Below are 24,598 nucleotides of genomic sequence, written 5' to 3'. Positions count from 1 at the left end.
AAGCATTTGTCTTAAGATGGTTATTTATATCTGCTACTTAAGTGTGTCAATAAGAAAATATACATTTTATACTCCCAAACATTCCTTTTGCAAATAGAACAGAACAGAATAGAAGAACAGGGAGCCCTGCAACAGATGTCATGGCCCTCATAGAGCCCCCCACTGAACATCGGGTCAGTCTGGGATTACATGAAGAGACAGAAGTAATTGAGACAGCCTAAATAAATAAAAGAACTGTGGCGAATTCTCCAAGAATCTTGGAACATCCTATCTGCCAACAACCTAGAAAAACTGTGTCCAGGTGTAAGTAGGAGAATTGGTGCTGTTTTGAAGGCAAAAGTGTTTTAAAGTTTTTTTAAGAAATCCTCACTTTGAAAGTTTTTCACAAGTGCCTAAAATTTTGCACAGTACTATATATATATATATATATACACACACACACACACACACACACACACACACACACACACACACACACACACACACACACACACACACACACACTCGTGGCCAAAAGTTTGGAATAATGTACAGATTTTGCTCTTAAGGATACTTTTATTCACCAAAGTGGCATTCAACTGATCACAATGTATAGTCAGGACATTAATAACATGAAAATTTGAAAAAAAAATTCAGAACTTCTTAAACTACTTCAAAGAGTTCTCATCAAATAATCCTCCACGTTCAGCAATGACAGCTTTGTAGATCCTTGGCATTCTAGCTGTCAGTTTGTCCAGATACTCAGGTGACATTTCACCCCACACTTCCTGTAGCACTTGCCATAGATGTGGCTGTCTTGTCGGCACTTCTCACACACATTACAGTCTAGCTGATCCTACAAAAGCTCAATGGGTGTGACGAGACAGGAGAGGAATGAGGATCTAAATGCAGCCTTTTATAATAAAACAAAAGTAAACCAGGTAACTCAGAACATAATGAAACAAAACACAGGGAACAAAGCACAACATAATACAGATGAAGACTGACAAAAAACCAGGGGAAAACAAGGGCTTAAATACACAAGTGAAAACAAGGGAATGAGGAACACCTGGGGAAACAATCAGGGGAAAACCAATCATGAAAAGAAACTACAAATGACTACAAAACTAACAGGAAACAGGAACAGGGAACTAAACCAGAATTTCAACATAAAACTATCATGTAGGTCCCCCTCGTGCTGCCAAAACAGCTCTGACCCATCGAGGCATTTACTCCACAAGACCTCTGAAAGTGTCCTGTGGTATCTGGCACCAAGATGTTAGCAGCAGTTCCATCAAGTCCTGTAAGTTGCTAGGTGGGGCCTCCATGGATCGGACTTATTGGTTCAGCACATCCCATAGATGCTTAATTGGATTCAGATCTGGGGAATTTGGAGGCCAAGTCAACACCTTGAACTCTTTGTCATGTTCCTAAAACCATTCCTGAACAATTTTTGCAGAATGGCAGGGCGCATTATCCTACTGACACAGGCCAATGCCTTCAGGGAATACCGTTGCCATGAAGGGGTGTACTTGGTCTGCAACCATCTTTAGGTAGGTGGCACATGTCAAATGTAACATCCACATGGATGCCAGGCCCCAAGGTTTCCCTGCAGAACATTGCCCAGAGCATCACACTGCCTCCGCTGGCCTGCCTTCTTGCCATGGTGCATCCTGCTGCCATCTCTTCCCCAGGTAAATGATGCACACGCACCCAGCCATCCACATGATCTAAAAGAAAATGTGATTCATCAGACCAGACCATCTTCTTCCATTGCTCCATGGTCCAGTTCTGACTCTCACGTGCCCATTGTAGGCGCTTTCGGCAGTGGACAGGGGTCAGCATGGGCACTCTGACCGGTCTGTGGCAATGCAGCCCCATACACAGCAAGCTGCGATGCACTGTGTGTTCTGACACCTTTCTATCATGGCCAGCATTACGTTTTAAGCAACTTGTGCTACAGTAGCTCTTCTGTGGGATCGGACCAGATGGGCTAGCCTTCACTCCCCACGTACATCAATGAGCCTTGGGTGCCCATGACCCTGTCACCGGTTGTCCTTCCTTGGACCACTTTTGGTAGGTACTAACCACTGCATACCGGGAACACCCCACAAGACCTGCCGTTTTTTTCACAAGTGCCTAAAACTTTTGCACACTACTATATATATATATATGTGTGGCAATTCTCGTAGGTACACTTGGACACAGTTTTTCTTGGTTGTTGGCAGATAGGATGTTTCAAGCTTCTTGGAGAATTCACCACAGTTCTTCTATCTATTTAGAATGTCTCAACTGCTTCTGTCTCTTTAAGTAGTCCCAGACTAACTCGATGTTTAGTGGGGGGCTCTGTGGGTGTCATGCCATCTGTTGCTCCCTGTTCTTCTATTCTATTCTATCCTATTCTAGTCTATTCTATTTGCAAATGGAATTTTTGTGAGTCTAAAATGTATATTTCCTATTGACACACTGAAAATATAAATAACCATCTTAAGACAAATGTTTTTGTGAAGCATCTTATGTGCCTAAGACTTTTGCACAGTATTCTCTCTCTCTCTCTCTCTCTCTCTCTCTCTCTCTCTCTCTATATATATATATATATATATATATATATATATATATATATATATATATATATTAGTTCTGTCAGTCGAATAATTTTTTTATCGCGATTAATTGCAGTTTTTTTTATCACAATTAATCACAAATTTTTAAAGCGCTGACATCTTACACTATATATATTTATTTTCTTGTAAAAATGTATTTATGCCCATCTTAGGAAAGAAAACAAAACAATATTTAGCAATATAATGCTTATTAACATTTTCCAAACAAAGCCTTCCACAGTATAAAGATAGAAATGCACTAAAATAGCACCAATTCAAGTAACATTTAATGTTTCCCAAAGTCTAAGTGGGAGTTTGACTAATTGAAAGAACTAGTCCCCACATAGGTTGCATATTTGTTGCAATGGGCATTAAATCTCTTAAACACTCATCCTCCACAATATTAATCTGCCGTTAGACTATGGGTATCCCCTTTCCTATAGCAATCTCGTAGCTGCGTTCATAATTCACGTCAGAGCTTCAACAACAGCGTCGAGGGCCGTTTTGAACTCACCGTACGCTGAAAATACTTGATTTCTATCACAAGTCCCATCTGGGAGTTGTACATCAAATAGGGCTAGGAGCTCCTTTCTCCATCATTTGCTCTATCATAGGAGAGAGTGTAACGGTCAACTTGCGTGTTAAGTCAGTACCGATAGAATGTATATGGGACCACCGCGTTCTGCTAAGCTTGTAGGTTCCCCTTGGTAGAAATGCTCTGGCATGTGTGCGTGTTCTGAAGTATGCGTCAGTGTAATGACTCTGGGCATACACATTACAAAGGTTCTGCCCTTCCAACATTTTTTTAATAATAGCATAAATTAATGTGTTAATTCTGACTCCCATATATATATATACACAGTACTGTGCAAAGTTTTAGGCACTTGTGAAAAATGTTGCATAGTGAGGATGTCTTCAAAAATAATGAAATAAATAGTTTTCATTTATCACTTATATTGCATTATCAGAGCAGACGAGTAAAGTGTTGATTAGACAATACAAAAAGTGGGTTTAAAAGCCAGTATATTGTTTGTTTTATTCTCTATCACCGGACAAGCCTACAGTTGACAGCAATCCATTGTGCAATTGAGTTTGTCAATCTTTCCTTACAGGACACTTTGTTTTTGTTCTGTCTCTGCTTTTTAAATTATATTGTCAGTCTATGTAAATATGAGTCTGATGGACAATTTTGAATCGTCTAACTGGTTTTCAGTGTCATGAACATCATGTTTTTAGGGTGCTGTGTCAAGATAAAAGTTGTTGAAACTTTGAAAATCGCCTATAAAGATCCCTGTGAGTGACTCTTTTTCTGTGACTGCACTGCTTGTGAGGTTTGTTGAGGCAAGCTGACTGCCCCCTGCTGACACGGCTTGTAAAAACACAAAGTAACAGATCCTTCAAGCTTGAATTGCACCGAGTAGGAAAATATGAAATTTTATAAAATAATTTATGTATGGGTGAGCAGACAGGGTTAAAGCATTATTTAATCACATTAAAGCAATAGTTATCAAAACATGAAAATTCTCTCATCATTTAATCACCCTCATGCCATCCCAGATGTGTATGACTTTCTGTCTTCTACTGAACACAAATGAAGATTTTTAGAAGAACATTTCAGCTCTGTTGGTCCATACAATGCAAGTAAATGGGAACCGAAATTTTGAAGCACCAAAAAGCACAGTAAGTAAGTACAGCATAAAAGTAATCCATATGACTCCAGTGGTTAAAACCATGTCTTCAGAAGCGATATGATAGGTGTGGGTGAGAAACAGACCAATATTTAAGTCCTTTTTTACTATAAACTCTTATCCCTGCATAGTAGAGGGCGATATGCACAAAGAATGCAAATTGCCAAAAACAAAAGAAGACTGTAAAAGTGAAAGTGGAGACTGATAGTAAAAAAGGACTTAAATATTGATCTGTTTCACCTGCACTTATTATATTGGCTCCGAAGACATGGGTTTAACCACTGGAGTCTTATGGATTAATTTTATGCTGCTTTTGTGTGCTTTTTGGACTTTCAGAATTCTGGTCACCATTCACTTGCATTAAAAAGACCTACAGAGCTTAAATTCTTCCAAAAATATTTTTTTCTTCAGAAGAAAGTCATATACATCTGGGATGACATAAGGGTGAGGAAATGATGAGAGAATTTTCATTTTTGGGTGAACTATCCCTTTAAATTAATGCGTTGAATTGATCGTCCGAATAATAATATAAAATATAGATTTTCCTAAATTTTGTTGAACTTGAAACTGACACAAGGGAGAACTACAACAGTTATCGGCTGAGGCTAATTATAAAAAAATGACCAAATATCAAACATTAAATTAACACACATTTCTTTGAAAATGTTTGAAGACCCACCTCCATCATCTGTCTCAAGCTCACACTGGATCGGTCCTGGAGCGATTCCCTCTGGACATCTCTTTCCATGAGCCTTCGACTTCATGTGCTTGGTCAGATTCCCTGTGGACAGTATGTGCAGAGAATTTAAACAGGGGAACCAAAGAAATATGAAGCCCATTTATATCAGGTACCTTGCTGTAAGAGTACAGGAGTAGAATTTTTTCATCTTATCCATATAAACAATATCTGACATCAAAGAACCAGGGTTAAAAGTAACAACATCTATTACAGACCCCATGAAATAGTTGGACGGGACATATCATACAGCCAATAGGCTTTAATTTACATCTCAACTTGAGAAAACCATGATTTGCTACTTGCTAATGCTAATTAACGGTAGGCAGGAGACAGGATGGCCTTTCTCATTCTAGAGAGCATTTTACTGCATAAAAATGTGTGAGCAGGAGGTTATATTATCACTACTCTCTATTTTCGGAAAATAAAATTTCAGAAAAACTGTCAATTTAATTTTGCACGGTTGTCTGACTTTGCACGTAAATTCAAAACGATACTTTTGTTCACTAGCACATAGATGCCATCAAAGCTAATACACATGAACTAACAGCCACAGAACTCCTATTTTAATTTAATATTCTCTAATGCACAGTGTTTAATAGAAAAAACCACATGATATCTCAGGCTTTCATAATACACCAGAAATACATTCATGCCAGTGTGTCAGCTGTGTTGAATACCTTTGGTTTTGAAGGCAAAGTTACAGTGCTGGCAGACGTAAGGTCGAGCATCCGTATGCAGTCGTATGTGTTTGCGCAGCATGCTGGGTTTCTTACAGCGTATCCCACACTCCTCACATACATATCGCCCTCTCCCCCGGCCACGTACATACACATATTCCTCACTCGACCTGTATCTGAAAACACAACATAAAGAGTGAGGAATTGAAAGAGCATGTTGTGTGAAAGGCCAAGTGTCTATGTTAAGAAGACATTAACAGATAGGGTATAACAGGGCTAAAGGCATACCTTAAGGAAAATGTGCTTTTTTGCTGGTTGCAAAGTGTATAAAGATTGAAAAAAAAAAAAAAAAAAAAGAAAAAATTATATATATTTTCTTTTATTAAATATCGATGTACCCTAGTCTTACCTCTCAGAATACTTCACTCAAAATAAAAATTCTGTCACTACAAACGTTCCCCTCTGCTTTGGCTCTCAAATTTTGGCATATTGAAACTGGAGCATCATGTCTGGTTTCAAAACACGCAAGAGTCAGTAATTACTACGTTTACATGGACACCAAAAATTGTCTTATTGCGAGAAAGCTGGTTATTGAGAGAAAGCAGCGTTCCCATTTTCATGCACTGTTTAAGCGGTGTACTCTTTACTCCTATATACATGCAGCTCGTTCCGCAAGCAGCTTTCACCGCAGCAACGTAATTTCCCCGCAACACTTGTGTAAATAACAAACATGGTATCTGAGGAGACTTCACTATTTTATTCTCCATTGCTTCACTTTATTCCAGATATTGCAGATTTGTTGCTGTTTTTGTTTCCTTAACAATCTATCGCGACCTGCAGTGGAATTGCGTACGAGCACATACAGGTGCATCTCAATAAATTAGAATGTCGTGGAAAAGTTCATTTATTTCAGTAATTCAACTCAAATTGTGAAACTCGTGTATTAAATAAATTCAGTGCACACAGACTGAAGTAGTTTAAGTCTTTGGTTCTTTTAATTGTGATGATTTTGGCTCACATTTAACAAAAACCCACCAATTCACTATCTCAAAAAATTAGAATACATCATAAGACCAATAAAAAAAACATTTTTAGTGAATTGTTGGCCTTCTGGAAAGTATGTTCATTTACTGTATATGTACTCAATACTTGGTAGGGGCTCCTTTTGCTTTAATTACTGCCTCAATTCGGCGTGGCATGGAGGTGATCAGTTTGTGGCACTGCTGAGGTGGTATGGAAGCCCAGGTTTCTTTGACAGTGGCCTTCAGCTCATCTGCATTTTTTGGTCTCTTGTTTCTCATTTTCCTCTTGACAATACCCCATAGATTCAAGCACACCAACACCATGGTCATTTAACCAACTTTTGGTGCTTTTGGCAGTGTGGGCAGGTGCCAAATCCTGCTGGAAAATGAAATCAGCATCTTTAAAAAGCTGGTCAGCAGAAGGAAGCATGAAGTGCTCCAGAATTTCTTGGTAAACGGGTGCAGTGACTTTGGTTTTCAAAAAACACAATGGACCAACACCAGCAGATGACATTGCACCCCAAATCATCACAGACTGTGGAAACTTAACACTGGACTTCAAGCAACTTGGGCTATGAGCTTCTCCACCCTTCCTCCAGACTCTAGGACCTTGGTTTCCAATGAAATACAAAACTTGCTCTCATCTGAAAAGAGGACTTTGGAACACTGGGCAACAGTCCAGTTCTTCTTCTCCTTAGCCCAGGTAAGACGCCTCTGACGTTGTCTGTGGTTCAGGAGTGGCTTAACAAGAGGAATACGACAACTGTAGTGTCTGTGTGTGGTGGCTCTTGATGCCTTGACCCCAGCCTCAGTCCATTCCTTGTGAAGTTCACCCAAATTCTTGAATCGATTTTGCTTGACAATCATAAGGCTGCGGTTCTCTCAGTTGGTTGTGCATCTTTTTCTTCCACACTTTTTCCTTCCACTCAACTTTCTGTTAACATGCTTGGATACAGCACTCTGTGAACAGCCAGCTTCTTTGGCAATGAATGTTTGTGGCTTACCCTCCTTGTGAAGGGTGTCAATGATTGTCTTCTGGACAACTGTCAGATCAGCAGTCTTCCCCATGATTGTGTAGCCTAGTGAACCAAACTGAGAGACCATTTTGAAGGCTCAGGAAACCTTTGCAGGTGTTTTGAGTTGATTAGCTGATTGGCATGTCACCATATTCTAATTTTTTGAGATAGTGAATTGGTGGGTTTTTGTTAAATGTGAGCCAAAATCATCACAATTAAAAGAACCAAAGACTTAAACTACTTCAGTCTGTGTGCATTGAATTTATTTAATACACGAGTTTCACAATTTGAGTTGAATTACTGAAATAAATGAACTTTTCCACGACATTCTAATTTATTGAGATGCACCTGTATATACGTGAACATGAGATACCGTCTATATTTTACATTGGTGTGTATAAATGGGTATAGTTTATAATGTATGTGCTTTTTCCACTGTACTCGCAGAAATGTTGAATTCTTTTCCTGTGTTGACTTGTTGTTGGGCTCCATTTTATGACGTTTGTTATCCTGTCTGTTCACGCACATGCACACTTTCCAAAAACCTGTAAGAACGGCACTTATAAATTGACATGGCCACATTAAGCCGCGTTCTCTGGGAGAAATCTGTGTGTGTTAAACTACTTTCTCTTAATCCCTTATACGCGTAAAGAAATCGGCTTTCATCGGCTAAGAAAACATTCTTGTTCTTGTCATTCTTGAGTACAAGATGACAGAACATTCATTTTCCTCAAAAATATGAAAAATTAGATTTCAAAAATTTTAATACAAAAAAAATAAAAAAATATCTAGTTTAAAACACGTGTCAAGTTCATAGAAATGTAATATTTTTTTTCCAAGGGTTTTTTTTTTTTTATTTTTATTTTCTAAAAAAATAAATAAATAAATAAATAAATAAAAACATTTTATGACTTAATAAACAATTCGGGTTAAAGGTATTAAAATACTTTTATATTGAATACATGATAGTGTACACAACTTAATCATTATTTCAAGGTAAAAAATATATGTTTTTAGAAATATCATGACTTTTTGAGTCAAGAATATTAAGATGTTACTCCATATGACCTGAACAAAATGTCTTTTCATAGAAAATATATTTAGTGATTTTACAAAATTATGATATTTTTTAAAACTTGAGAACACGAGAGTGTAAAGGGGTCCTCACTGTTTTTTGTTTTTTTTTGCATGACAAGAATGGCTACCTACATGTTGGTTACACTACCTGAATTTGTTTTGGTGGAAATAATATTTCAAATATTAATCATATTTTAAAGCAAAATTGATTCACTGCTTATTTTGTTTTTTTAAAGAAATACAAATACAAGATTATTCTGCACTACTTTTGCCAACTTTTCAAGAATTTCAGCTTTTAATGAGACTTAATTTCTTTTTTAATATCTCTGGACGGTTACACCACATTACATTTTTTGCTTTAACTCTCAGAAAAAAATATAAAAATCACTTCAGTAATTGAACTCAGCAAATGAAATGTTTTGTGTGAATTGCATTTTTAATTTATTTTGGAATCATTTAATAGATATGGACATGACATCTGTATCGCACAAAAAAGCCATCATAAGAATTTGGACTTAATAGTGAATACTTAATACTTGGTACGTAGAATAAAGAAAGTGAGTTGGATAACCTACCTTTATTATACTTATAAAAAAGCAACTCTGTTTAACTTCTCCTTTTGTGTTTCACAGAAGAAGGAAAAACATGATGATGAGAAAACGATGACAGAATTTTCATTTTTTAGTACGCGTGCAACAGAATGTTTAATTATATCAGACTAACAATATGCTTTTCACAGTTTAATGAGTTAAACAAATATAATGGAATCTAAAAAAGCAGATAGACATTTAAGCTGACATGGACATTGCAAGTTCTCAACGTCACCTCTAGGTTAATTAAAATACCAACAGCCCATAGCCACAAGGCTGGAATGTGCACATAAAGAGGGCTATACATTGATCTCACAGGTCTGTGTGGGAGATCTGATCCCGGATCTATAGCACCTGCACTGTATGCTTTTAAAGGTGCTGTTAAATAACTTGATATGCTTGGCACAGACCCTCTTTCAGACACCACACACGCATATATATCCATACACCCCCTCCACCTACCCACAGACATACACACGGGTAGTCTGGCAGGGTGTTCACCCTGCTTGTGTCCAGAAAGTCCCAAAACGGGGCCTCCACTTGACCTCAAACAGAGGGCCATTTATAATGTCAAGAACTAGGTCTCCTCTCCCTTCCGACCCCCTTCACCACCACCCCAGCTCAAACATGGGCTTCTTGCATTGGTGCTCTGTGCCCAGATCCCGGGCGCATGTGCCAATGCAAACAGATGAGAGGGAGGGAAACCCTGGACCAACCAGCTGCTCACAACCAATAACATGAGTACAAATCAAGAACTGTGTGCCAGCTTTCTTAAAAATAACAGCTACAGTTCAATTTTGGGGGGCTCAGTTTTTTTGTTTTATGCTGTGCAGCTATTTATTTTGTGGTGCAAGATGATATATTGGTAACACTTCACAACAAGGTTCCATCTGTTAACATTGGTAACAACATTAGTTAACATGAACTAACAATGAACAATACTTTTACAGAATGTTAATTTCAAGATATAGTTATATACTGTATTTTTAAAATCAAAAGTTGTATATGTTAACATTAGTTAATGCACTATGAACTAACATGAACTAACAATGAACAATTGTATTTTTATTAACTAAAATAAACAAAGATTAATAAATGCTGTAAAAAATATTTTTCATTGTTAGTTCATGATACCTAGTGCACCTAATAATGAATGTTAACGAATGGAACCTTATTGCAAAGTGTTACCATTATATTCCTCAAATAACCGACTAGTGTTAATGATACAATATCACATTTTATTTCAATTATCTCCAAAACATTCATACCTGAATGCCAAAATAACATTTGGTGGATTCAAAAGACACAGCTTTGATTCTTACAGTTTTTGTCATGATTAAGCAGAGGCAGGACCCAAAAGCAGAGTTAAAAAATAAGGGGTTTTATTTAAACAAAATCAAAGGCTAAATCCAACATAAACTCCCACAAGGGGAGAAAAACAAACATAAACTACCCCATAGGGGAAACAGACAATCCTGGGGCATTGTAGACTGGGGCAGAATAGAACGGGGCACAGGACTGACCAGACCGAGCTGGGACGAAACAGGACCGACATAGGGGAACAAACAAGATGAACTGGCACCGGACAGCAAACATGAGGAGACTAAAATATGGAGGGAAATCAACAGGTTAACAAGACAGGGCAGGTGTGACTAATAAATTAATAATGGGCAAACAAGGAGGCGGGGTATGACGTAAGACAGAGAGACATGCGGTGATACAGAAACAAAACAATGCCATGTGCTCTCACAAGACAACAAAACACCCAAATGGCATGAGCGCACATCGCCAAGACAATAAGGCAATATACGCCCATGCCAACCGACAAACAAGATGAGAGAATGTGTAGCAACACCAAACAAAGCGATGCCACACTTTCTCACACTAAACGAAACCTGAGCGTACATCACTAGGAAAACAGCATGCGATGCACGCAACAGGCGATAAAAAATAAGACAGGACACCTGTGCGAGAGTTCGGCCACACACACACCTGACACCTTAGACTTAAGCGATCGAACCTCAGCACAACATGAAGACAGCTCGCGACCCGGGCACGCGATCCAAGCACGCAACGCGAGCGCGAAGCGAGGCGCACCCGTGTTCGCGAGAGACAGACAAAATATTGACGCAAGTGCATGCTGCCAAGATGTAATAAGCGCGATGCACCCACTTCAATAACAGACAGACATGGAGCATGAGTGTCCGGATCCCGACACAGACCGAAACCAAACCAGACAGGAAGTCAGGATCCAGACACCATGCTCCCGACATGAAACCAGACAGACCGAAGAGTGCACGGCAGGGAATACAACTGAAACCGCACGCTCACACAAGACAGATAATGAAACACAGGACAGACATGGGACGATGATGCCACGGTCCTGTCAGACAAAAACTCAGATTGACAGGACCGTGACAGTCACCACAATGCTAGGGTGTTATGGGTGCACGATGAGTTAGGTGCCAAAGTCAGTATTTTTGTCTTGTTTCCAGTGAAAATATCTAAACACCCTACAAAAATCCCAACAAAACAAGAGGGTAAGAAAAAACCTTTTTGCATAAGTAAGACATTTTTCTTACCCCCAAACACAAATACAGTGGCAAGAGAAAGTATGTGAACCCTTTGGAAGTAGCTGGTTTTCTGCATTAATTGGTCACAAAATGTGATATCTTCATCAAAGTCACAGGTATAGACAAACACAATGTGCTTAAGCTAACAACACACAAACAATTATAATCTTTCATGTCTTTATTGAACACATCCCTTTAAACATTCACAGTGCTGTGGAAATTTAGATGTTGCTGGGTAATTTAAAGTAAGATGTAATTTCATGTAATATGGCACCGTGGATGGCTGCTTTGTGTGTAGAGCTCTCTAGTGTTTTTGTTACTTTTGTTTGTTTGGCATGCGTGAACGCAGCATTGCAACAGCTGTCTGATCATATCACAGACACAGAGCAACCACACCCCGGCAGAGGTGGGTAGTAACGCGCTACATTTACTCCGTTACATTGGCTTGAGTAACTTTTTGGGAAAAAATGTACTTTTACAGTAGGTTTAAAAGTGGGTACTTTTTACTCTCACTCAAGTAAAGTTTTAATGAATTTGAGCTGAAGTTCACACAGCTGCGTGCGCTGAGCCGCTGTCACAGACTGTCATTCAAGTCATCAGTGCTGCAGCATCAAACTCTTCAAAGTGAAACACATTCTTCGCTCCTCACAGTGAATAGTGAATAGTTTCATCATGCAATGCCTTCATTTAACACCAAGACAAGCTGATATTTCAAGATTAAAATCACAGCCCCAACTTAAGGCAGCACGCTGAGGTAAGTTTTGGCTCAAATCCTAACACGGGCTTTTCTGTGTAATGAGATGGTCATTTTCAGGGTGGTAATGTAACTGGGCTCTTATGACATCTGTTTTTAAGTGTACATTTTTAAATCAGTACAGCAATATATCAGTGTGCTTTGTCCCGCGTCCCACATGTCATGAGCAGTATTTGCGCATTTACCCCGCACCCCTTGCAGGGGTACTGGAAACTATCGCAGCTACTTCAGGTGGATTAACTCTATAAATCCATGTAAACATCCAAGTTAAGTGTAAATCACTGCCATTCGCGTGATCGACAATTGGAGCGCGAACAGACAGCATTTCTGCATGTGGGCGCGAGGCGAACGTATGGTGAAGAGAGTGGCTGTGTCCGCAATTGTTCGCTCATTCATTATTTCCTATATAGTGAATGGCAGTTACTGCATTATATCTCAGCAGTAAGTGAATGAAATGAGTGAATTCGGACGTGAGTATCGGAGCTCTGGGGCTGTCGCAGAATCAACGTCACATATTAAATTTTAAAATGCTTGGGCCTTACTTGTTATTCTTATTAAATAATATATTAATACAATAAATCTTCATTCTGTTTGTCATTTTTAATATAAACTGTGTGTTAATATAAAGAGTAAGCACATTTTGTCAAATAAAGAGTACATTTTAAAGTGTATCTGTATGTTTTGTCTCTCTTTTACTTCTACTTGAGTAATTATTTTTTTGAAGTAATTGTACTTTTACTTGAGTTCAGTTTTTGGCTACTCTACCCACCTCTGCACCCCGGACCCTCATCATTATTCTGGGAGATTTTAATAAAGCTAACCTCACCTATGAACTGCCAAAATACCAACAACACATCACATGCACCACCAGAGACAGAAATATACTGGACCACTGCTACACCACTGTAAAGGATGCATATCGCTCTGTCCCTCGAGCAGCTTTGGGACTCTCTGATCACTGTCTGGTTCATCTTCTCCCGACCTACAAGCAGAAACTAAAATCAGCTAAGCTTGAAGTAAGGACTGTAAAGAGATGGACCAATGAAGCAGAGCTGGAACTACAAGCCTGCTTTGACTGCACTGATTGAAGTGTTTTTGAAGCTGCAGCCACAGACTTTGATGAGCTCACAGATACTGTGACATATCAGTTTCTGTGAGAATATGAGCATCCCTACTAGGACATTTTTATCATTCAATAACGAGAAACCATGGTTTACAGGAAAACTCAGACAGCTTCATCATGCCAAAGAGGATGCTTACAGAAGTGGGGATAAAATATTGTACAACCAGGCCAGAAACACACTAAAATGATTGATTATGTTTAGAAACAAAACAACCTTACCAGCAAGCTTACATCATCCCTCTCATGAGCGCACGTCACAGAGATGTACAAAAGCGAACATTTGTAGTTAAAAAGTATATAAGTATTGTTTTGTTTCTCAAAATAATCAATCATTTGGGTTCAGAAGAACTTTATTTGTCGACTGGAGTCATGTGGATTATTTTGATGCACCCTAAATATGCATTTTGGACCGTAAAAAAATGGAGGACATTCACTTGCATTGTTTAGAGGAGGAGGCCTGAAATGAAATCCTTAAAGTCTTAAATTCTGTTTTGATGAAGAAAGAAACTCAGATACATCTTGGATGGCCTGAGGGTGAGTAAATTATCAGCAAATTTTCATTTTTGAGGGGAACTATTCCTTTAACAGGACTCCCCCATAGTGCAATAATGTCAATTAATATCTCATGAACATATGTAAATTCACATATTTAATTAAATAACTGTGTATACCCCTACCTTGCACATACATTATCACTTGCACATGTACATACGCCATTCTGTTATATGTCCTATTATTTGTATGTCTATTTATACTCTTACCTTGTTTTATATTCTGTGTCTCACTATAATGTTCTGTGTGCACTTGTTTCTCCTATCACCAAAAAAAAATAAAAAAATAAAAATAAAAATAAAAAAATAAAAAATCCTTGTGTACATGAGAACATTTGGCAATAAAGCTTATCCTGACTCTGACTGTGATTCTGTAAAAGTAAGTGAACCCTTGGATTTAATAACTGGTCTATCCTCCTTCGGCAGCAATAACCTTAACCAAGCGTTTCTGGTAGCTGCGGATTAGACCTGCACAATGTTCAGAAGGAATTTTGGACCATTCTTCCTTAAAGAACTGCTTCAGCTCAGCCATATTCTTAGGATGTCTGGTCTGAACGGCTCTCTTGAGGTCATTCCACAGCATCTCTATCGGGTTAAGGTCTGGGCTCTAACTGGGCCACTCCAAAAGGTGAATTTTCTTTTTTTAAAGCCATTCTGTAGTGGATTTACTTTGATGCTTTAAGTAATTGTCCTGCTGCATCACACAACTTCTACTGAGCTTAAGCTGGCACACAGCAACTCTGACATTATCCTGTAGGTTATCTTGATAAACTTGGGAATTAATTTTCCCCTCGTTGGGAAGCGGTCCAGGCCCTGAATCAGCAAAGCAGCCCCAAATCATGATGCTCTCTCCACCGTACTTCATTGTTAGTATGCGTGTTCTTCCCAAACAATTCATCATTAGTTTCATGAGTCCACAAAACATTTTCCCAGTAGTGTTGTGGAGTGTCAAGGTGGTCTTTGGCAAACTTCAAGTGCGCAGCAATGTTTTTGTTGGAAAGCAGCGGCTTCCTTTGTGGTGTCCTGCCATGGACACCATGCTTGTTTTCCATTTAGTAGACTCATGAACAGAGATACTAACCACATCCAATGACTCCAAGTATTTAGCTGTCACTCTAGGGTTCTTTTTACCTCATTGAGCATTCTGCGATGTGCCCTTTGAGTCATCTTGACTGGACGGCCACTTCTAGGGAGAGTAGCAACATTACTAAATCATCTCCATTTATAGACAATTTGTCTCACTGTGGACAGATGAATATCTAAGCTCTTCAAGATAAATTTGTAACCCTTTCCAGCTTTATGCAAAGAAACAATTCTTGATCATAGGTCTTCTGAGATCTCTTTTTTGCGAGGCATGGTCCATGTCAGCAGATGCTTCTTGTGAATAGCAAACTCAAAATGTTTGAATGCTTAAGTCAAAGTAGCACTAACCCACACTTCTAATCTCATTTCATTAATTGGATGCCAGGTTTGCCAACTTCTGACTCTAATTAGCTTTTGTTGACATCATTAGCCTAGGGCTTCACATATTTTTTCCAACCTACACTGTGAATGTTTGAATTATGTATTCAATATGTTCAAGAACAATACAATAATTTGTGTGTTATTAGTTAAAACAGATTGTTTGTTCATTATTGTAACTTAGATGAAGATCAAACCAGATTTTAAGACAAATTTATTAGAGCTGTCAGAATTAATGCGTTAATGCATGTGATTAATTAAAAAGGTTTAAGGTGTTAATTTTTAATCTTTGTAATGTATCTGTCCGGAGTCATTACACCGCCGCGTACACACCACAAACACACACACAACAGCGCCACAGCCCTTACCAAGATGAGCCTACAAGCTTAGCATAAAATAGCATAACACGGTGGCCCCATAGACATTATAGGGGCGGTACTCTAATTGACTGTTACGCTCTCTGCTATGATAGAGCCGCGGAGGTTGTTATCTCAGTAAATAAAAGAATCTCCGACAGTGCTTCTCTGTCAATGATAAAATGATGGGAGAAAGGAGCTCTTAGCGCTTTTTGATGTACAAAACAAGTCCTGATGGAACTTGACAGAAATCAAGTATTTTTCAGCCTAGGTAAGGCGCTCTTTAATTACCACAGAAGCACATCAAGTTAACTATCACCAAAACGCAGAATAAAACGTTTTTGTCTGCAATTGCTTTTCATGGTTCTGACACGAATCATGAACACAGCTTCATGATTGCTGTAAGAAAGCAGATATCCACAGTCTACCGGCATATTGATATTGTGGAGGATGAGAGTTTTAGAGATTTAATGCCCATTTTAATGAATATGCAACCAATGTGGAAACTAGTTCTTTCAGTTAGTCAAACTCCCATTTAGACTTTGGGAAATGTTTAATGTTACTTGAATTGGTGCTATTTTAGTGCATTTCTATCTTTATACTGTGGAAGGCATTGTTTGGAAAATGTTAATAAAGCATTATATTGTTACATATTGTTTTGTTTTCTTTCATAAGATGGAAATAAATACATTTTGACAAGAAAAGAAGTATATATAGTGTAAAATTTCAGCACTTTCAAAATCTGCGATTAATCATGATTAACTACAAAACAATTATGCGATTAAAGCGAAATGTAAGCGACTGACAGCACTAAAATGAATACATAAAAGGTAATTCCAAAGGGTTCTAATCAGAATTCCCTTTCGATACTGCTGTATATTCCTTAATGCACACATCATGCCCGTGGCCAGTCTTACACACACTCCATCTATGATCATCTCTTTGGTATGTGAAAAACAAAACATCAAATTGTTGAAAATTTTACACTATCACTTTGTATATCCATTTGTGATAGATATGCTGGGTTGCTAAAAACCAAAGGTATGTAATAATGTTTGTTAAAACACCATTTAATTCAAGGGTTAAGCAAAACTAAATTCTGTTAGATTTCTCTGACAAGACATAGTATTTTATGTCAAGTAAATTTACCTCGTTTTAAGGATGATTAGATATTTTTACTGGAAAACAAGACAAAAATAATGATTAAGAAATTTTTTTTTGCAATGTGAGGTTAAGGGTTTGTTCAAATCTCTAATGCTAAGTAAAAGCAATAGTTATAGTGATTATTGCCTTAGCACACCACTGAAATTCATAACATGTGCTTTAAGTGGGAATAAATCTGTCCAGAAACCACATTATTACCCTCCACCTGAATCGCTGACTCAATCGGTGTTCTGGGCCTTCATGCAAAATCACTCCCCTCATACATCAACTTAAACCTCAGAGCTTCCATTTTAAGATGCACAGACCACCTTAACCACATTAAGTCTCCTCATTCTGGAGAGACAGTTTGGCTCTAGATAATGCAAGACAGAAATTTGCCCCAGACTCTGTCTTTAATACTCCCCAAAGACCAGACATGGATGATATTGAACAATACAGCCAGTTATGAGTCAATTTCATGGCTGCTGTGAAGAGTATATTACAGTAAGTGTCACAAGCAGGGTTCACACTAGCCATCATCCCACAGAAACGCCACAGATGGTTATTGCTAGGAAGACTTGTCTCTGTAAATTGATCTCAGTCATGACTGACTAAGTCACAGAATATATAAACTTGAAAAATTTCATTTCTTGTTTGTAGTATCATGTCTGACTTCTTTTGTAATTCCTTTGAGTATGGCTTCTAGCCAGACTGATTCAAAATTGTATTTTCATTCATATTATTTAGACCTCTCCCTTTTCCAGAGAATAATCTCTTACTGTAAAGATCTATCTGAAACAAAAAAGGTGAGCAGACCTAAGCAAGGTGATTTTTTCCACGATTTTGCCGTATGAGGCAAATTTTGAGAATTGTAAATAATTATTTCCCTCATCTGAAAAAATCGGATGACAAATGCTCACCAACCGCTGATTAATTGCCTTAGCTTCAGACAAAGAACTGACAGTGTCAGACGCTCTCTCAGACACTCTGACTTTTAAATGCAAACTATTGGCAACATTAAGTCAAGGGCTTGCTTGGGTTTGTGCGGAAGGCTACTCTTTCAATTTTCCGTGTCAATGAGGAGTGACAGGAAGGAAATGTAATGTAAAATGCCCAGTCATCACTGTCAGTCATGACCAAAGTCTTAATATGTATATCATAGAGTCTGACATAATAGACTGTTGATGTTGCACAGTCTGCCTTGGCTTCTGTCCAAGATCTCACTGGGCTCATTTCGTACAATCTGACAATTCTGGAAAAAAATAAAACATACACTGTGCACCAAGCTTTAAATCCCATGTTGTTTTTCATTAATCTAAAAACACCTTAAAACATGAGTGTGCTGCCTCTCGCCCATCTCACTATACCCTCAGCTCAATGACCAAAATCATTGATGCAGTTTGGCGTAAATGGGACTCTGCGGGATTCCACAGGAAGTGACCGCCAGGCTAGGTAGTTTCCTGGCTCGAACTGTGTAACAGACGGTCTGTGTTGGCTCTGACAACCAACAGATCTCCTGCAGTGGGGCAAGAACGACACTGCTCGAAATACTGGCAAACTGTTGACAGAAAGCTGCCACACATATGAGCAGAGGCCACAGTGCAGGTATCATGATAAAAGTCAAATATTATTGCAGGCAGATCTGAGAAAGAAGGGGAAAAGGAAAATCATAGTCGAAGCATGTATGTAAATATTATAGAATGATTAGATTTGCATTTCCCCAAGAAAATACCAATGCTTTCAAGGCAGTAGCTTAGGTTTAAGGCTTTTATTCTGTGTACCATATTTTTAGGAATACAAGACGTATTTAAAAAAAAAAATCTAATTATCTAGAAGGTCCTGTGAATAGACCAAAGCGACCACACAACCAAATCAAAGACCAAAACACATTCTTACACACAAACAGATAAAAACATAGTTCTAGAGCGTAAACACAATCAAGCTATTGAAATGTGGCTGAGTAGCTTTTTTTAAGTCACAATCAAAATGGCAGAAAATTGTAAAGAAATAAAACAAGAATCATTTCAATACAATGCTGCCTTGCAAGCAGTGTAACTAAGATATATTGTACATCTACATTCATAAAAGTGTGTAAAAGTGTGACTTACCCTCCTTCACAAATCTGTACCCGTGAGGTGCATTTGAAGGTAGACAGTTGATCCTCCTTCTCCTCCACTGATTCCTTTTCTACCTCTGTCAACTCAGCTAGCAAGGCTTCTTTCGGTTCTGTGGGCTGAGTGGCATATACCTACACTCGGGAGAGACACGGGCAAGTTCACCAACCCTACTCCAGGTGCCCAGGGAGACAGAGATGGGGAAGTCTCATTCAACATTTTGCAGATAGAATTAAAACTAATTTACTTTGACCGGCCAAATACAACCCTAAAACAAGACAAAAAGTTAACTGTGAGCTAATTGAGCTAAATGTCACAAAAGTCTTGCATTCCTTATAAACATACTGAGTTAAGTAAACACACTAATTTTTCTTTGGTTATCTGGCCAGCCCCAAATTTAATAATATCAATGACAGCAAGCATTTCAGTCAATCGGGCATCACTGACAATTAATGCCAGAGTTGTTAAATTTACCTCAGTAACGTTTGGCTTTGGGAAGTCAGGTATCTCTTGTTTTATATCCAGAAAGGGTGACATGGCCGCCATGGTGTAGATGAGTGGTTCATGTCTTTGTCTACAGTGCAAGAGGGACAGCATTTCCTTGCTTGTTAGGCCAGGAGGGTAAGGATTTTGAGAGCTTGTAGACCACGAGGAATAAACTGAGTTTTGGTCTTGACTCTGGATGGATGGATTGGGTTTTATATAGTTTAGATAGCACCATCTAAAAGTAAGGTTAGTGTTAAGAGTGGCAAATGCTGGTTCTTTGTTGTCTGTTGGAAAGATGACACTTTGCTCACACAGTCTTCCCTCTTTCTTGCATTCAATCAAATTGTCATAATTTCCCCTTTCATTTCCCTGGTTATCATCCTCCTCCTCTTCTTTAACTCGTTTCTGCTGTTGTTCGGTCTCTGGGCTGAGCTCCTCACTGCTTGTTGGGGACAGCACACGTTTGTTCACCCCAGCACTTGCTGATTTGGATACATCACACATTGGTTGCTGGTCCATGGTTTCATACTTGGAATCCACTGCAACTGAACTGACACCAGAGGAGCCAGGTTCCTGAGACCTTGCACCAAATATTTGTGAAACTGTGGTATAAATGGAGCCAGCATGGGGGAGGAGGTGTGAATTAAGACGTACTGGAATTATTGGGACTGGTAAAGGCCTCAGCCGCTCTGGTCTTGAAGTGACATCAAAATCTAGATGCTGATGGTGGCGATGAGTGAGGTATGGTTGGCTGAGCCTTGTAGAAGAACTCCCAATGTCATTTTGCATAGGAATCTCAAGCTTGAGTCCTGTTGACACTGGAGAATAATGAGCTCTGGCAGCACCTGATGGATAAAGTGTATTTCCCACTGTTGTGTGCTGTTCTTTATAAACCAATGAGGTCAATTGCATCACATTATGTGGGGCATTCTCTGATAAAACATTCAGTGACAGCATGAGCTGCTTTTCACCAAATGAGTGCACAGTACTGCTTGAAGACATATAATGGGAGGTGGTTGGACTGTGGCTTTGGGAAATGCCTGGGCTGTGGCTAGGGGATGTGCTAATTCTTTGAGTAGGAGAGATGGCATTGAATACCTTTGAAGGTTGGTCTTCCTCCTCAGGTTCTCTCACTGCAGAATGCCTCATTAGAAGGCATTTCCGCCTTTCTCTCCAACCAGCAGGGGTCCGATCTGGGGACAAGCAACTGTAGTCAAATGACTTACTGCGAGATTCTGTGATAAGGTTAGCAGGTTGAGGAACATGTGGTGCCTGCTCAGATGCAGAACGTCGCATTTCTCTGTGAGAACTTGTGGGAACTGTCAAAGTATGAGTGGCCCGTGATCTCCTAGTTGGTGTCACATCTGCATCAGCTTTGCAAGACTCCTCAAATGAAGCTGATCGACTGGAGGTGTGAGACATACAACTGTCTTGACTCGGACTATGAGGCAGGGAGAGTGACTCAAAGCTCGAGTCCCCTGAGGACTGAGCAGCTTCTGCAAGACGGAGGCGCTTCTTTTTAGGTGGTAACTTCTCAATTGGAAGCTGGGCCAAAGTTGGACTTCTTTGGGGCCATTGGAACTCACTGACTTTTTCAGTGTCCTTTATTTTAGGGACAGTTGGAGGGGGTGATACTGCCATGGTGTTTGGATCTTCTGTGACCAGAATCTCTGGCACTTGGACATTGTGCTGGCGTACAAGTTTACGGAAGGTTGGTTTTGTTGTCTGCAGCTTTGATTGTAAATGATGGGAAGAGTGACTGACATCAAGAGAAACATCATCTGGTCCAAGAGTTTTTAAGGTACTATCATGTTTCTCAAAGGAACTAGTATGCTGTATGACTGATATTCCTTTCAAAGCACCTTCTTGACCATGTTCTTTACTTAATCCAGTGGTCCCTTTTAAAGGCTTTTCACAAGATGCTGTATACCCTTTCAGTGGTGTAAAAGAAACTGATGGTAAAGAAGGATCTTCAAATTCAAGACTTTCTTCTTTTCTTCTTTTACCAGGACGAGATGTGAGTGTTTTTTGGGGTTCTTCCACTTGACAGACTGGAATTTCAGTTGGTTGAGAGAGATGAGCCATGCAGCAGTGTTGCTTGTGTGTTTGATATCTCTCCCAGTCATTGTAATCTATACCACATGCATCACACTCAAATGGTTCTTTTTTCTGGCTGTGATCAGGCTCTGTAGAAACAGAGGGATGAAATGGTGAGCTAAAATAGGGTTGCTCTTCCATAGTCATTTCAGTGCCGATGGGCAATTCAATGGCAATCTGTCGTCTTAGCATACCGTGACGCCGATTTTGAACTGGTTGCTGGTCATCAAAGGATTGGCTAAGCCGAAGGCTACGAGAAGCTTCAGATGCATCACTAATACTTGCCTCTGAGGGCATGGAGTGACTTCTTAGAAGAGGAGCAGTGGATGTTGGATCAGCAGATTGTTGGATACTGACAGAATGATGCTGAAACTTCTCACAAGGTACACCAAGAGTAATAGAGCCGCTGCTCTTTGAGCTCACATCTATTTCTTTTGAACTATAAAGAAATGGCTCTTTAGAGGAGAATGGTTTCAAATCTGTGCTGCTTCTCCTTGAGAGTGAGAACCTTCTGGGTTTGACACTATCAATCTTACTGGTGTCTACCACAGCCTCATTGATTGTGATGAGTTTAGTGATGTGGTCAATTACTTGCTTTTTGGGTACAGTGAATTGCCCAGCAGGATGTACATGTTGTTGATGAGCAGTCCTTTGTAAATGGCCAAGGCGACCAAACTTACCAAGGATGACCTCTGCATAGCTTTTGGCACTTGTGTTTGGAGGGCTGTCTTGAGTGACTTCTGTGCTCTCAGATCGAGAGAAATAGCCAGACTCTGTGCTTCCTTTGCTACTAAGACCAAATGATGATGATGCATCATCAGATGATCCTACAGGTGTACGTCTTCCTCTGCTAAGTCTCATTGCAAGTCTCTTTTTAACTGCATGAGAGTCATCTAAACCTTTTAACTGTCCCTCAGAGCAGCTTTCTGCTGTATTTGGCCTTTGATTGGACATCCTTTGTTTTGCTAAGATGTAAGGGGAAGATGGTTGGCTTTCTTCATCTGATTCTGTAACTGGCTCCTCTGAACAACTCATACTTGGTCCCTTCTTGTCTCCAGCCAAACCAGCTTTCACCCTATGAGTGTGGGACTTCCTGTGCTTGTAAAGGTTACTTTTAGTCTTAAAGGAGAAGCCACATGGTGCACAAGGGTAGGGTCTCTCTCCAGTGTGGGATCGTATGTGTTTCTGAAGCACACTGGGTTTAGCACAAGCTCGACCACAGTAGGAGCATACATACTTTCCTGGCTTTTGAGGTTTACGCTCGCGCTTTTGTCTAGGTGTTCCTTCCACTGCCTCCACTATGGAACAGGATGGTGCACCTGAAGTTCCAGATGGGATTTCACCAGACTGCCTCATGTTATCATCAAGACATTCAGAACTATCAGAGGCCCGTGGTGACTTGATCCCTTCAAGAGCAGTTTTCCTCTGTAACTTGAGACGTTTTCTCTCAATCTTACGTCGTTTAGGCTGTTGTGGATGGTGCTGCCTCGTTGTAGATGGTGCAGCCTCATTCTGTTCATGAAACTGGGGGACTGACCGTGGCTGGGGGCTTTCCACTGGAGACTCATTATGAGGCTTTTCTAAACCTCCAGATTGCTCCCCTGTGGTCAGCTGGCTATGCAAGTCCTCCATAAAATGGGGAGAAAACCGGAGTACTGTTTATTCCAGACTTTACGAATCACAAGTGGATTTATTCATTCAGAGTTTTGCATAGTGTTTTATTCCATTCAGCATATACATGGATTGTCCAAATTTTTAACAACTGAAATAGTCAGGACACATTATTGGTTGATGTGAGAAAAATTTCAACAGAGCAATGCTATGAATTATCACTACAACTTGTAGATTTTTCAATTTTTTGGTCTGCCCCCTTCTGTTACTTTCCTTTTATCTGTTTGGAAATCCACATCAATCATATTCACTTTAATGTATGTGTTGACTGGTTCTAAAGGCCTTGGGTTCAGCGTGTGGTTTAAGCTCCGTCTGGTTCTGATACTCATCCACATCAGAAATTCTGTGAAATAACAGAAATAGAATTAATTGGAACTGTTATTTCAATGTGAAGATTTCAAATAGAATACAACACAAATTCAGTGTACTGGTGTCCAAAATCTCAAACTATCTAATTGTCTCTTATCTTAGAATACTGACTGGGATATGTCAAACTCCCTAAAAAGACATATCAAGCAGCAAATTTTGTTAATGCAAAATTTTATTTTTTTAAATTTCTTTTTTGCTTATAATTCTTTGTATTAAATATTAAAAATGATAAAAGTTAATAATTCAGAGTAATTTGAAATAACTTATTGAATTTGGTGCTACATCTTGAGAGAGCTTAGCTAAACATACTTCCGGTTAATGATTAAATTGTTTGCAAAAGAACAAAAAATCACCTTAAGAATAATTTTGTGTGTGTGTGTGTGTGTGTGTGTGTGTGTGTGTGTGGCTGGGTGGGTGGGGGGGTTTAGAGGACTTTTTTTAGGTTACAAACTGGTAATTACAAGGGTAGTATGCTATAAATGTGGTTTATGAGGACATTTCTAGTGTCC

General features: G+C 39.2%; 1 protein-coding gene across 1 annotated transcript in view; it reads right to left on the bottom strand.

Annotated features, from left to right (window-relative positions):
• Positions 1 to 23,831, bottom strand: part of LOC127425689 (transcription factor HIVEP3-like) — a 40,292-nt gene extending 16,461 nt beyond the window's left edge. The window contains exons 1-4 of the mRNA XM_051671909.1: positions 19,941 to 23,831; positions 19,461 to 19,600; positions 5,687 to 5,862; positions 4,950 to 5,051 (exon numbers count right to left, since the gene is read on the bottom strand). Of these exons, the coding sequence (XP_051527869.1) occupies positions 4,950 to 5,051; positions 5,687 to 5,862; positions 19,461 to 19,600; positions 19,941 to 23,681 (4,159 nt within the window). The 5' untranslated portion in view covers positions 23,682 to 23,831. The remainder of the gene's footprint in view (positions 1 to 4,949; positions 5,052 to 5,686; positions 5,863 to 19,460; positions 19,601 to 19,940) is intronic.
• Positions 23,832 to 24,598: the final 767 nt, after the last annotated feature.

Source organism: Myxocyprinus asiaticus, chromosome 34 (assembly GCF_019703515.2).
Source record: "Myxocyprinus asiaticus isolate MX2 ecotype Aquarium Trade chromosome 34, UBuf_Myxa_2, whole genome shotgun sequence".
Lineage (NCBI taxonomy): Eukaryota > Metazoa > Chordata > Actinopteri > Cypriniformes > Catostomidae > Myxocyprinus > Myxocyprinus asiaticus.
Note: the sequence above shows the minus strand (reverse complement) of the source record. Positions and strands in the feature narration are given on the sequence as shown.